This window comes from Phoca vitulina, unplaced genomic scaffold (assembly GCF_004348235.1).
Source record: "Phoca vitulina isolate PV1807 unplaced genomic scaffold, GSC_HSeal_1.0 scaffold4, whole genome shotgun sequence".
In the NCBI taxonomy this organism is placed as follows: domain Eukaryota; kingdom Metazoa; phylum Chordata; class Mammalia; order Carnivora; family Phocidae; genus Phoca; species Phoca vitulina.
This window is the reverse complement of record NW_022589707.1, coordinates 8,508,565-8,522,533: the sequence shown is the minus strand read 5'-3', so window position 1 is coordinate 8,522,533 and position 13,969 is coordinate 8,508,565. Positions and strand designations below refer to the sequence as shown.

The 13,969-nt window shown below is 47.3% G+C and overlaps 1 protein-coding gene across 1 annotated transcript in view; it reads right to left on the bottom strand.

Moving 5' to 3' along the window:
• Positions 1 to 3,461: 3,461 nt before the first annotated feature.
• The window catches only part of ATP6V0A4 (ATPase H+ transporting V0 subunit a4), a 51,464-nt gene continuing 40,956 nt past the window's right edge, over positions 3,462 to 13,969 (bottom strand). The window contains exons 17-20 of the mRNA XM_032401161.1: positions 12,296 to 12,424; positions 8,424 to 8,541; positions 4,926 to 5,097; positions 3,462 to 3,555 (exon numbers count right to left, since the gene is read on the bottom strand). Coding sequence (XP_032257052.1) covers positions 3,462 to 3,555; positions 4,926 to 5,097; positions 8,424 to 8,541; positions 12,296 to 12,424 — 513 coding nt within the window. The remainder of the gene's footprint in view (positions 3,556 to 4,925; positions 5,098 to 8,423; positions 8,542 to 12,295; positions 12,425 to 13,969) is intronic.

The window sequence follows — 13,969 nt, the reverse complement described above, 5'->3', positions numbered from 1 at the left end:
CAGTATATTTTACAGGAGAAAAAAAAAAAAAACACTTTCCAAACTCCAGTTTGGAATGGGCTCGTGGGCGCAGGGGTGAGGTAGGTGTGGAGGAAAGGGGCATCAGTGATGTGTGACTCACTCAAACTCCCCTCAGAGAAGAGAGCCTCAAACCAGCCACTGAAATAGTGGTCATGGTCCCCAGTTACAACACTGATCTTTCTAATGCCCAGCCCCTGAAGATGGTCAAGGCCCCGGGTGGGTTCCCAATGTCTGGGGATGTTGCCAAGGGATGGAAGAAACGAATATACAAATTATCTGCAGCAGAGAAAGTTCCCATTCCTGCCCTGTTAAGTTATTACAGGGTCTTCAACAACAGGATGTCTTTGGTGGGGTGGGTAGGGTGGGGAGCCACAGAGGTGTTGATAGGAGATTATCAGGATTTGGGTGTTCATATCTGTGCATTATAAATGAGCTTACATTCCAAATCATTAAGAAGACACTCAAATATTAACTCAAAGTTAATACACAGGGGAGTATTCTCTTAGTATTTTCTAGATTTTCACCCAAAAGTTTCATAAAGAAAAAGTTTTCATAAAAAAAGAGGACAGGGGCACCTGGGTGGCTCAGTCAGTTAAGCATCCAACTTTTTGTTTCGGCTCAGCTGGTGATCTCGAAGTCGTGGGATTGAGCCCCACATGAGGCTCTGTGCTCAGCATGGAGTCTGCTTCAGATTCTCCCACTCACTGTCTCTCTGTCTCTCAAATAAATAAATAAAAACAGAAACAAATAAACAAAAAAGAGGACAAAACGTTTCACAGAGATGGGTATAAGGAACATTGCAGATAGAGCTTGTAATCTCAGCTCTGGAATGGAGTGTTGGAAAAGCATCTTCTGTTGTCTCCTTAGACCATTCTAAATCCCTTCTAACACAGGAAGAGGATGGATGGATGGATGGGGGATGGATAATCAGTCAGACCAACTCAAGAAAAGAAGGAAGAACATGGGGAAGAATGTTTCCCACTTCTCACCATCAGTTCCTTAAACACTACAATGGGAAAGTAACCCATGACCTAGCTTCAAAGAATCTGTAAGAACTGACATATTGGGGGTCTACTCTGAAACTCAAATGGCTCACATGGCATTCAGGCTTCATTAAAACAGATTGTAAAGCACTGATGGGTTTTTCATTCTATTGCATTTTGCTATACTAAATTTTTTAGCTGGAAATCATTGAGCCATGGTAGAGCTTTTTAAAACTGAACATTGCTTGTGTGTGTTTATGATGCAATTTGTTTTGCAATATCATCAGTAAGAAGAGTAAACTTTTCATATTCCATATGCCTTCAGCCAAGTTTGAATGGTCAAACCCCTATCCCCACCTCCCCCACCCCCACTCTAAAGCAGGAGAAGTAAATCCAGATCCACATTGCCCATGAGAGTTTCTTACCTGTGTATATTCCTTGGAAAGCTTTTCAGTTTCAGGCTCTTCTGTTCACAGAGCAGTTAGACCACTGGTGGCCCCTGGAGGGGCTTCTGGACTAGCCTGCTCAAGAAGCCCGGCCCCCAGGTCTTCTCCTCCCCTTTTGGCTCAGTTCTGCGAACTGAACCGAATTCCTTAAAGAGCAACCTTGCATCTTGCGCATGTGAGTGACATCCGGGTCACACCCCCTTTCCTGTAGCCCTTCACCTGATCCCTTTTTAAAAGGGAAATTATATTTCTCATTGAGACTGAAGGAGGCTGTCAAACCTTGGAGAAAACTAACAGTTCTCAGGAAGGCCATGGAGACTTCTGGAAGATCAGGTGTCTAGGCAAGGGGAAGAATGAAGCTTTGCCCTTTCAAACCTTTTCTTGCAGCCATCATTGCTTAGAATTAAAGGGCAGAAGGCTGGTGATCTATCTAAGCATAGCATATTTTTAGATAGTTGTTGAGAAGGACAGGATGAGCTGAGAACCTTGAAACTGCCCAGTGACCTTGGCTTCTACGGACTTAGAGCTAACATTTACATGCTGCTTTTGTCTGTTTTTCCCTTCAGGCAACATCACTGGCTGGGTATCTGGTCCATGCCCGGTGCTTGACACCCACCTTCCACAACCCAGAGAGGTGGAAATCACTTTCCCCACTTCCCACCTCAGGACACACGTGATAAAGTGTCAGAATTGGAACTCAAAGATATCAACTCTCATTCTTAGGCTCCACTTGCTTTAATCACTGAATATTTGTGGAGCAGCCCATTGTGCCTTAAGTTGTGCTAGATGAGTCATGATACTGACATAGAAGTTGACATGGAAGCTTCCTTGGGTATAAGCAATGACACTTCCATGAGCACCAGTCAACCCTGCTACATGGAGGGGCAGGAGGGAGCTGAAAAAAATAGAGATCGGTCCAAAAGTTAAGTTTGGATTTGGTCAGATCTTCTGGAATCTTAAGAACTAGATACTACATAGAAAGTGCCCTCTGGGACACCTGGCTGGCTCAGTCATAAGAGCATGCGACTCTGGATCTTGGGGTTGTGGGTTTGATCCCCACGTTGAGGGCAGAGTTCACTTAAAAAAAAAAAATTTAATTAATCAATAATTTTTTTAAGTGCCTTTTAAACTGTAAAGTGCTGTACCAATGTTAACAATGCTTAATTCTACTGGTATAGTTACCATGAAGACCATGATTAACCTGGATAATGGTCACTCAGGCTAAATATATATTACTCTACACCTGGCTCTTAGCAGTTCACCAATCCAGGAGCCAACAGACCCAGAGAGTAAGGCTGTCTGGTGGTCTCCTTTCTGGCAAGCTGTTTTCCAGAACTTTCTCAAGCCTTCAAAGTTCTTTCTCCAGTTCCTGCAGCATATTGTGTATCCAGCTGCTGCTGCTCATGTCATGTTGTCACACTTCATTCCACAGGATTTAACAATGCAGAGCCACACTGTTCCGCCCTCCTGTTCATAGAGAGAACATTACCCTTTCTTTCCCACCTGCAGTGAAGATGCATGAGAAAGTTCCTAATCTCATAAAGCTTAGCCCCAGGCAAAGAGAAAAGGTGTCTGAGGAACCAGGAAATGAAAGAATAAACTAATCATAATCCTCTGGAATTAGTTTGTGTACCTCTATTGCTTAGCTTTGGCCTATAATTATCAATACTAAATTTTATGGAATAATTTTGCACAAAGACATCTTCAAGAACAAGGGAACAGCCCAGCAGTTTATTTTCTTAAATATCATACTTACAAAATTGCAAGAAAACATCAGTGTAGCCCTCCCCATTTTAGTATTTCAGACCCAACCATGAGGTCTATAACATGGTGAAGTCATATCAAATCCCAAGGCTTATAAGTAAAATACACAAGGCTTCCCGCCTCCAGCGAGCCAAGAACAATCATCCCATTGACGAACTCGCCCAGGCGGACGCTGAAGACGAGCCCAACTTCTCTTGCTGGCACGGAGACTGAAGCCAGAGGTGATGGCAGGCTGCGGGGCCTATAGCTAGTCCTCGGCTGGCCCATCCAGGATGCATTTAAAGGAGAAAGGAGAAAACTTGTAACCAGCCCCGACGTAGAACTTGTTCTGGAACTCTACCCTGGGGAGGGTTGGGGGGCAAGAAGAAGCGAGATTAAACACATAAACTAGAGGCTGGCGGCCAAAGGGAAGAAGCAGAACATTTATAAAATCAAGCTGGGGGGTAGGAAGGCACTCAGGCTGGTGGCCTCCACAGGGATCCTCTGATCCTTAAAACCCTTCTCTTACCTCCCGCTTACACCTTTCCCTGCCTCTCCCACCCTACTTCCTCCAGGCGTCTGCTACCCCCGCTGAGAGCACGGCAGAGCCACCCTCCCCACGGCTCCCATAAGCCAAGAAGCCCTTGCCGGGCAGCCTTGTCTCACAAGCCAGGGACAAGAAAATGTCTCCCCGGGGTGAGACGTGGTTTGTCTTCTCCATCCTGATCTTAATTAACCACAGGGCTTACGCTATTGCAGAATACCCAGAACCTTAACTTAACGTTCTGATGACTTCCATCATGGATACATGTATGATCCTTTATGCTTGAGGATGGAGCAGAATTCATTTCCTCAAAAACAGGGGGGAGAGGCGATGTTACAACCTGAGGGGGGGATGCTGTGATTCTGTCTGCTCAATACATGGAGTGTCAATACTTTTCTTTACGAACGGCGGGCACAGAGGGAGGTAGAAAGCATCAGTGAAAGCTGAAGACAGTCTGTGGGGTATGAGGGTGCACACACACTCTCAAGATTCTGGGCTAAGAGATGACTCAGAGGAAAAACAGAAGCTTCAACAAATGTTTTCATATTTATAAACCTAGTGATGGCTGATAGTCTGCGGACACATCTGTGAATGTCAAGGGCTCCTGTGAGTGCCTTCCTCCTTCCAGGTACCCTCCTTCTGTTTCCACTTTGTACAGGGCAGGAGCCTCTACCATTGGTTTAATTCCTGCACTCAGCAACAAGGGCCAAATGTCCCAGATTCGCTCAGCGTGCCCCTGTGAGCCTCTCTGATGTGTCATCTTACCAGTAGTTGGAGGTGTCCCTTATCTTGAAGCCAGTTGTAATATAACAAGCTAACATTTAAAAGAGAATGAGTAAATGGGAACTAACATTTAGTATAGGGTGGCCATTATATGTGTATACACACACCCACACCCATGCACATGCACACACACACACACATGCGTACACACATGCACTCACACGTGCATGCACACACATACACACGCATGCACAGACGTGGATGTACACAAGCATACACACATGCACACACACATACACACATGTGTGCGCACACACAGGCACACACACAAATACACATACATCATCATGTAATATTACACCAACAGGTGACTGAACCAGGTCAGGGTCTGAAGCCAGCTGGCGGGTCCCGCGGCTCACCCGCTCTCTAGGGCACACGGAGCCTCTGCGGGGCAGCCTTGCTCACCAGTGCAGTCGCAGGGCATGCAGGAACGCAGACAGACCCTCCATGATCAGAAGGATGGCTACCGTCAGCACAGCAAATATGGTAAAAATGATGAAGACCCCAATGAGTCCTCCCCAGCCTCGCAGACGAAGGCCGATGTTCATCACCATGGTCCAGAGCACCTCCGACAGTTCTGTGAGAACAGGAGAAACATTCTCAACCACAGGGTTCATCTTTCCATACTCTATTCCTGGGTCTGCACACCCTAGGATCCCAAATCTCAGCTCTCGGGTGGAGAACAGGCACGTGTGCCCTAGGGCACCTGTAGGAGATTGTCAACGGCAGCTTTGCTCATGATGGAGGGGTTTCTGTCACGATGACAAACATCTGGTAGCCTGTTATTCACCAATGAAAGTGAGCAAACTATAGCTACCAGCAGCAACATGAGTAAATGCCAGTAACATCATGGTACGCCACAGAAGCAAAACACAAAAGAATACATATAATATGATTTGATATGGACTGAATGTTTGTGCCTTCCCCACCCATCAAAGTCATATGTTGAAGCCCTACCCACCAAAGTGATGGTATTTGGAGAAGGGGTCTTTGGAAGGTGATTAGGGTTTGATGAGGTCATGAGGGTGGGGCCCTCATGATGGGATTCGTGCCCTTGTAAGAAGAGACATCAGAGAGCTATCTTTACATTGTTGGGTTGAGACTTGAGATTACCCAACCGAAAGGTCACAGTGGCATGGCCCAGAGAGATCAAGCCCTGTCACTTGTACGTGGCCACCGGGACATGATGAGAAGAGACACATGTGGGAGCACAAGAAAGAGCACCTGTGTCTGTACTGTGCCCCCCGCCCCCGAGCTCTGGCTTTCGGCTGGAGTAACACAGGGTCCTTCATGGTGGGAACAGCTTCACCTCCATCTACTTATAACCTTACCCACTCCTCTGCACTCTGAGTCAGCACGGACTCTTTGCCTCTACATTTACTAAATTATTGAAATAAAAACTGAAAGCAATTAGAACTGCACCATGCTGTGAAACTCATGTGGCTTCTCTTCCCCATGGCCCTTAGATACAGCAAAATCACAGTTTTCCCGAGAGCTGCTTTCCTCTGCTCCGGGTGCCAACGGGCAGGGGGCTAACAGTCATACCATCTATTTCCACAGGGCTTTTCAGTGAAGACTTCTCATGCACAGTAGCTCATGGGAGCCTCCCCCCACACCTGTGGGAAGGCAGGTGCTTAATTTCTAATGTTTCACTTTCACCTCTTCCTTGTACCCCCATCTTGGTGATTTTTTAAAAAACATTTTATTTATTTATTTGACAGAGAGAGAGAGCACAAGCAGGGGGAATGGGAGAGGGAGAAGCAGGCTTCCTGCTGAGCAGGGAGCCCGATGCGGGGCTTGATCCCAGGACGCTGGGACCATGACCTGAGCCGAAAGCAGACACTTAACTGACTGAGCCACCCAGGTGCCCCCATCTTGATTTTTGAAGCATGTGTCCAAATACAGGCTCCCTCAACTTAGATCTTAACATGGCACCAATGAACACAATATGCTAGAGTAGTAAATGTCCACTGTTTTAAGCTGCTGAGATCTGGGGGTGGTTGTTACTGCAGCACATTCTAGCCCAGCCTGACTAATACAGCAGGCTAACTATGAGAACCACACAGGAAAGTCAAGGCACACACAGGTTAAGCTGCTGCCTGAGTTACTGAGCTCAAAGTGGTAGAACAGAAACGAACAGAATCAGTATTTGTTGTCATTCTACCAAACTACCTCTTCAAGCAAGTTTGTTAGCATGAAGCAGAAGGTATCCATGGGAACTATATGTCTCAAGAAGTTGCCAGAAATACCCAATGGGTGGACCATGCCAGGCAGCTGTGAACCATATGGATTTTTTGGAGTCAAATTACATCCTCAGTGAGCATGCGCTGGCCAGAGGAGACCTTCCTGCTCTATCTAGCTGTGACCTGAGCCCTTCAGACCACACCTGAGATCAGAGCTCAAGGCAGACATCAACACCACTGACCACAGAAGCTCAGAGATCCGCTTTGGGTCCCTGGATGACCACTTCACGTGAGTGCATGTCAATGCACAAGTAAACATACGTGGGTGCTCGTGGGTGTCTGTGTGCAGTCACTTACAGGCTGGAGGTATGCATCCAAGCACCTGTGTGCATGCAGAAGTGTGTTTGTGTGTATGTGTGGGAGCTGATGCAAGGAAATGAACACGGCCTGAGCAGTGAAGACTAATGGTGAGCGCTTGCATTTCTGCTACAAATCAATAAGCAGGCTCACTTTCATTGCTTTGGTTTCTATCCATCAAGCACACACTTCGGCCTGGTTTCTCAGTTCCACGCATTGTGCTCAGTGTGGGAACACAGGGATAGAAGACAGGGACCTTGCTTTCAGGAGCTCACAGTCTAGTAGGGAGAAAGGCTAATCACAACAGAACTGTAATCACTGCTAGGATGGGGCACTCCCAGAACTCAGGGAAAGGGCACCTTCTAGACCGGGGACCAGGGAGGAAGATTCCCAGGGGAGGTGCCGTCTGAGTGAGTTCTGAAGGAGGAATTAGCTACCAGTGGGGAGAAAGTTAAAGAAGAGAGGAATGGGGGGCGCCTGGGTGGCTCAGATGGTTAAGCGTCTGCCTTCGGCTCGGGTCATGATCCCAGAGTCCTGGGATCGAGCCCCGCATCGGGCTCCCTGCTCAAGTGGGGAGCCTGCTTCTCCCTCTCCCTCTGCCGTGCTCTCTGGCTCTATCTCTCTGTCAAATAAATAAATAAAACCTTAAAAAAAAAAAAAAAAAAGAAGAGAGGAATGGGGCGCCTGGGTGGCTCAGTAGGTTAAGCATCTGACTCTTGATCTTAACTCAGGTCTTGATCTCAGGGTCATGAGTTCAAGTCCCACACTGGGCTCCACACTGGCCATGTAGCCTACTTAAAAAAGAGAGAGAGAGGAATATTTCAAGCAAGTGGGCTGCAGGGCATACACACAGAAGGGCCCAGAGAGCGTGGCAGCTTCAGGAGCCTCGGTGCAGGTCCTTGTGGCCACTGCCTCCTTAGAAGAGGAAGGTAGGACAGTCAGAGCCCAAGAAACTGGAGACATGAAGCCGGCAGCTGGTGTCAGAGCGACGAGCCCCAGAGCCAAGAAATGCAGGCGGCCTCTAGAAACAAGAAATGGTGTCAAGGAAATGGATTCTCCCCTAGAGCCTCTAGAAGACGCCCAGCCCTGCTGACACGTTGGTTCTAGGACTCCTGAACTGTAAGATAGTAAATGTGTATTGTCTTAAGCTGCTAAGTTTGTGGTAATGCGTTACAGCAGTAATGGGGGACTGGTACAGAGGGTTACCGCTCTGAGAATATAAAGTCAGGCCTACGGGAAAAAAGTCACATCTTCCTAAGAAAGAAGAACCAGAAATAACCCAAGAAGGCACTTCTCCCAACAAGTACTTTGATTCTGCTTCCCAGGGGAGCTCTGACTGTGACCCTGAGGGCCACTCACTCACGTGCATGAGCCAGGCTGAGGGCCCAGAGCCGGAGGTAAGAGGCTGTGTTTGAAATGCAGCCCAGGCAATACTCAATCGTGTGGATGGCTTGATGCACAAAGATGTCTCCAAAATTGAACTGAAAGAGAGAGTTCTTTATTCTAATTTCATTAAGAATTTCCTCCATGGAAGGTATCACGAATGAGACACAGATGAATAAAACATGAGCTCCACCGTAAGTCGCTTCCAGTTGAACTAGGGGAAAACAAATATTAACATACTCGTAGGAAAAGAACTAGCAGCACAAAGTAGGAGATATAATATGTGTGCAGGAACATTTCCCAGAAATAGTTGAAAAAAGTTCAGAGAAGAGAGAACAGTTGGTAAGGCGTCACAGGAGGCAGATGGGCGCTGAAGGAGGGGGAAGCATCCGGAAGTAAAAGATAAGCAAGACCATTCGTTCTGAAGGAAATGACTCCTGCTAAGGAAAAGGCTGGGAACATTGGGAAGGCGAGTTCTCGAGGAAAACAGTTTGGCTGGAAGTGGGAGCTTATTTGGTAAGGAGTAGAAAGGAGAGACCAGGTGCTGAAGTTTCAGGAAAGGACAGATTTGAGAAAATAACCTGGAGTCAATGAGGAACCATAAAAAGCATCTGAGTAGAAAGTGGCCGGCGGGGCAGGGGGCAGGGGCGACATAAAGAAGTATTGGGAGGAAGATTAATCTGGTGACAAAATGGACCAGCAAGGGCAAAGCCGGTGAGCAAAAGAGCCTGTTTGTTGATTAGCTTAGGGGTGGGGAGGATGAAACAGCACACAGACAGCGATAGCCCGTTGTTGGCCTCACGCACTCTGATGCTGTGGGGACAACCATCCGACTGGCACCATCCCAGCCCTCGCATGGCTCACAGTCTGGTGGGGACAATGTGCGCAGAAAGTGCAATAATCAAGAATCAGCAGTATGGTGGGGACACAGAAGGGCCATTCACCCAGGAGGGGCCAGGATCGTACAGGGCTCTGAGGCACCTGAGTCTGAGCAGCTAAAAGAATGGCATTGATAGAAATGGAAAATTGGAGAAGGAGATGAGTTGATATACTCAGATGTGTTGCACTTCAGGTGACAGCCGGCCACACAAGTAGCATCTCTCAGCACACAGTAGTAGAGGCAGGATAGGCTCAGAAGAAAAGTCTGGGCTGGAAATGGGACACCTAGGACCTCAGCTGTGGGAGGAGCAACGGTGGGAGGTAAGTGGACTGGGAAGATAGACAAGGGAAAGAGCACAGAAAGAAGAGCTCCTAGGCTTGGAACACATCTTCATTTGGAGGTGAGAAAGAACAAAACTGATGATGCAAAGAAAAGGTCAAAAGGCCAGGAGGAGCCACAGGGCTATGGTCAAGGTTGCAGAGAAACCCGGGAAGGAATGGGGGCTGTGGTCACCCATGTCAGGAGCCATGGAGAGCAGACAGGAACCCATGTCTCTGATTCAGCAAGGAAAAGAGCTGGGAGGAAGTGAAGGACAGGGATGGGCAGAGAGGGAGAGAGTGGAGAGACAGAGTCAAGGTGAAGGAGGGATGTGTAGTGAAGCATTAACCCCACCAAGGAGAGGGCTGGCTTTGTCCTGGCTCCTGGGAGGCAAGCTCTAAACTCCTCACATCTCCCGCGTGAAAGAACTGTCTTTGTTATTCATGGTAGCCCCTGGGACCACATCGGATCCTTTCTGTGGTTGGAAGGTTGAGACCAGGAGCCAAGTGTTTACAGTCCAATCTCCAGGGAGCAGATGGGGCTGAGATCGAGTACAACCACAGGGCTGCCAGTCTATGGAATGAAACGCCAATCAAACTTTGGACACGGGAGCGCAGGTGAGCTTCCTGGGCTGACAAGGCTGTGTGCATAGTGCCACATGCTGGCAGATGAATGCCTCCCGAAGGACACAGAATTCTGGAATTTGGGACACCTGGGTGGCTCATCAGTTGAGCGTCTGCCTTTGGCTCAGGTCATGGTCCTGGGATCGAGCCCCGCATCAGGCTCCCTGCTCGGTGGGGAGTCTGCTTCTCCCTCTCCCTCTGTCGCTCCCCCCTGCTTGTGCTCTCTCTCTCTCTCTCTCTCTCATTCTCTCTTCAAAAAAAAAAAAAAAAAAAGAATTCTGGAATTTGGAACCCTCCCAGAGTTGGATTCTGCCTATGTGCCTTTTCCTCTGGCGGCTTCTGATTTCTATACTTGTGCTACAATAAAACCCCAATTGTAAGGATCGCACTTTACTGAGTTCTCTAAGTCGTTCTATGGATTATTGGCCCTGAGGGAATGTGAGGGACCCTGAATTTGTAACTGAATGATCTGAAGAGAGGGTGGTCCTGGGGATCCCCAAACCTGTGGCTAGTGTCGGAAGTCTTGGGCGGACTTGGCAGTCTGAAGAGCTGTGCCCTTAACCCTGAGTTTGGCCAACACCGGGTGTGGAGAGAGGTCAGAGAGGACTTTGAGGGGACAATGTAATCAAGCCTGTGTTTGCTTTGCCACAGGAGACCACACATGATTGCACTCGGGGGAAGGGACCTACGAATGGCGCCTCAAGTCACCCAAACAAAGGCAGCCCGTTCACTGCAGAAGCAGCTGGGGAACCCTGACTGGGCAAATCCTGAGGGCAGGAGAACAGAGGAGAGAGATTGTCCTGGACAGGCTGGGACGGGATGAGTCAGATGATGTGTGGGCTGGATTCTAAAACATCCCAGCAGGTCTGACAGACTCAGTAATATTAATAGCCACTAATATGGGCTACTCTCTGTACCTGGAATCTTGTCGGAAACATTTGATCCAGATTTTTCATTAATTCTAATTGGCCATCCATTAGTTTAAATGGTATTTTTTTTTTTTTTTTTAGTCATTAACACCACAAAGGGAGCTTCTTCTAGCCTCCCTCAGGCTTCACAAGAACCCTGTCCCCACTCCAGGATTAGAACAGAACTCCAGTTAAAACCCCCAGCCAGTTGAGGCTTATCGGGTGTTTTAGTGATGGGATAAAAACAGCCACCTGCTTCATCTGGGAAAATGTGGCACATTCCTGAGGGAGAGTGACTGCCCGTGGACAGAAATGGGCAGGGAGGGAGGAGGAAAGAGAACAATTCCTGAATTCACAGGAGAGGCAGATAATGTTACAAAGATAGGTCAGCGAAGTCCCAATAGAGCCAGGGTGGGGACAGGAGAACAAAGAGGGGAAGGCTGCCGGGCAAGCTCGTGTCCGGGAGGGGGGCTGGGAGTAAATAACCCGCCTTTGACTTCAACAACAGGGCTAGATTTGGGCTCGGCTCTTGGTTTGAGGGGCACTGATTGGACAGCTCCTAATAAATGTAGCTGACTGCCAAGGGCACGGTTTGGGGTCAAGGAGGCCTCACTAACATCGAGGACCTCCTATGCCAATAGATCTCACAGAGACAGCAGCACCTGGGTTAAAATGTTAAAACACTCCTAGATTGGTTGGTGAGGAGTTGTTGTTCTTTTCTATTTTTTTTTTTTAAGATTTATTTATTTTAGAGAGAGACAGTGAGCTAGAGACAGGGCAGAGGGAGAGATCTCTTGACCCTGAGATCATGACCTGAGCTGAAATCAAGAGTTGGACACTTAACTGACCGAGCCCCCCAGGCACCCCGAGTAGCTGTTGTTCTGACCCTATAGGCACTCCCCCTCCCTTGCAACCTCCCCAACATCCCACGACTCCTCAGCTACAGGGCTGCCACCAGCACGGTCCTCCTGACCCTCCCAGATCCACTGCCCAAGTCCTTTCTGATGGGCTGGTGGCCATGCCCTACTGGCTGGTAAATATTTGACAATCATCCTTGATGAGATCCCACATCTAGAATCTGTACAGACTGGGGAGTCTTTGTCAACTACCGAGTCCCACATACCTCTTCTTCGTGGTCATCCTGAGCCCCATGGGCACCTGCAGAAGCCCTCTGGCCAGCGCTCATGGAAGGGCTGGAGTTGTCACCTTCAGTGTCCTCTGTGGCTTCTTCTTGGATCCTGGAGGCCTGCAGCTGTCAGCAAGCAAGGAAGTGAAGCACTAAATTCACCCTTAGAATTAGAATTACAATTTATTCTACGTAAAATAAAGGCTGTCATTAAGTATTAAGTATGTACCAGACACTGTTCTAAACTCTCTCTACATCATCTCATTTAGGCTTCATGACAATCTTTTCATATGAGCACAATTATCACCTCATTCTACAGAGAAGTAAACTATAGCACAGGAAGGTTAAGAAATGTACCCAAGATCACACAGCTTGTAAGGCTAGTTAGTAGCAGAGCCAGGATTCAAACCCAGGCAATCTGATTCCAGAACATGTGCTTTTCTCCATGGTGCTCCAGAATGTGCCAAATTAATCTGTCTTTACAGTAAACCAGTGCATGTACAAGAGTACCTTTTATTGTTAAAATATATATATACACAATATCATAAAATAGTCAGTTGTACTTTGGACACAGCCTTGTGACCTGAACAGCTAGATTTCTGCAGGCAAAATTAACTAGGAGAAATTAATGACTGCTATAGTCTGAGTGTTTGTATCCCCCCTAATTCTTATATTGAAATCCTAAGCCCCAAAGAGGATAGTAGTCGAAGGTGGGGCCTTCGGGAGGTACTTAGGTCATGAAGGTGGAGCCCTCATAAATGGGTTAGTGACCCTATAAAGGATTCCCCACGCAACTCTCTTGCCCCTTCCACCATGTGAGGACACAGTGAGAAAGTGCCAGCTAAGAACCAGGAAGGGGAGCCTCACAATGATGAACATACTGGAGGCTTTGAACTTGGACTTCACAGCCTCCAGAACTGAACAATCAATTTATTGTTTATAAGCCACCCAGTCTGTGGTATTTTGTTATAGCAGTCCAAACTGAGTAACACAATCCCTTTTTCAACACTAATATACTCTTTTAAAATAAAAACATCACTTTATAAAAACAGCTAAGAAAAAATTCAAGGACAAAAAATCTAGGTGTAGTCAGCATATAATTTGGCCTGGTTTTATCCGTGAGTTTGTTTGCTTGTTGATTTGTTTTAGAGTAGGGGAAGAGGGCTGGAGCAAAGGGAGGAATAAGGCTCCACTCCCAGAACAGCGCCCAACATGGGGCTCACTCTCATGACCCTGAGATCCTGACCTGAGCCAAAATCTAGACTCAGATATTTAACCAACTGAGCAAACCAGACGCCCCTCCCTGAGTTTGAATAGACTATTTCTTTCAAGTTACTCTGAAACTTAATGTCCCATGCCCAAAGTATTTCCTAGAATGATTTTATGGGTGGAGTATTGCAAATTAGGCATTAAGGTCTTTTTACCTTTCTTTCTTTAGTGGGTCTACAATCTAATATTTGCAGAGCTTTAGGCAAAGGTAAAAATGGAAGTCCACATGTCATATATTTAAATATTTAAGAGTTATAAGTCAAGCCCACAGACCCCTAAATAAGATATGTTCTACCCTCCTATCTTGATAAATCAATCAATCAATGAATCAATCAAGGCTCATAGGAACTTGAAAGGTCAGGTTCAAATTCAGAGCCCTACACCAGGACACGGCAGCACAGG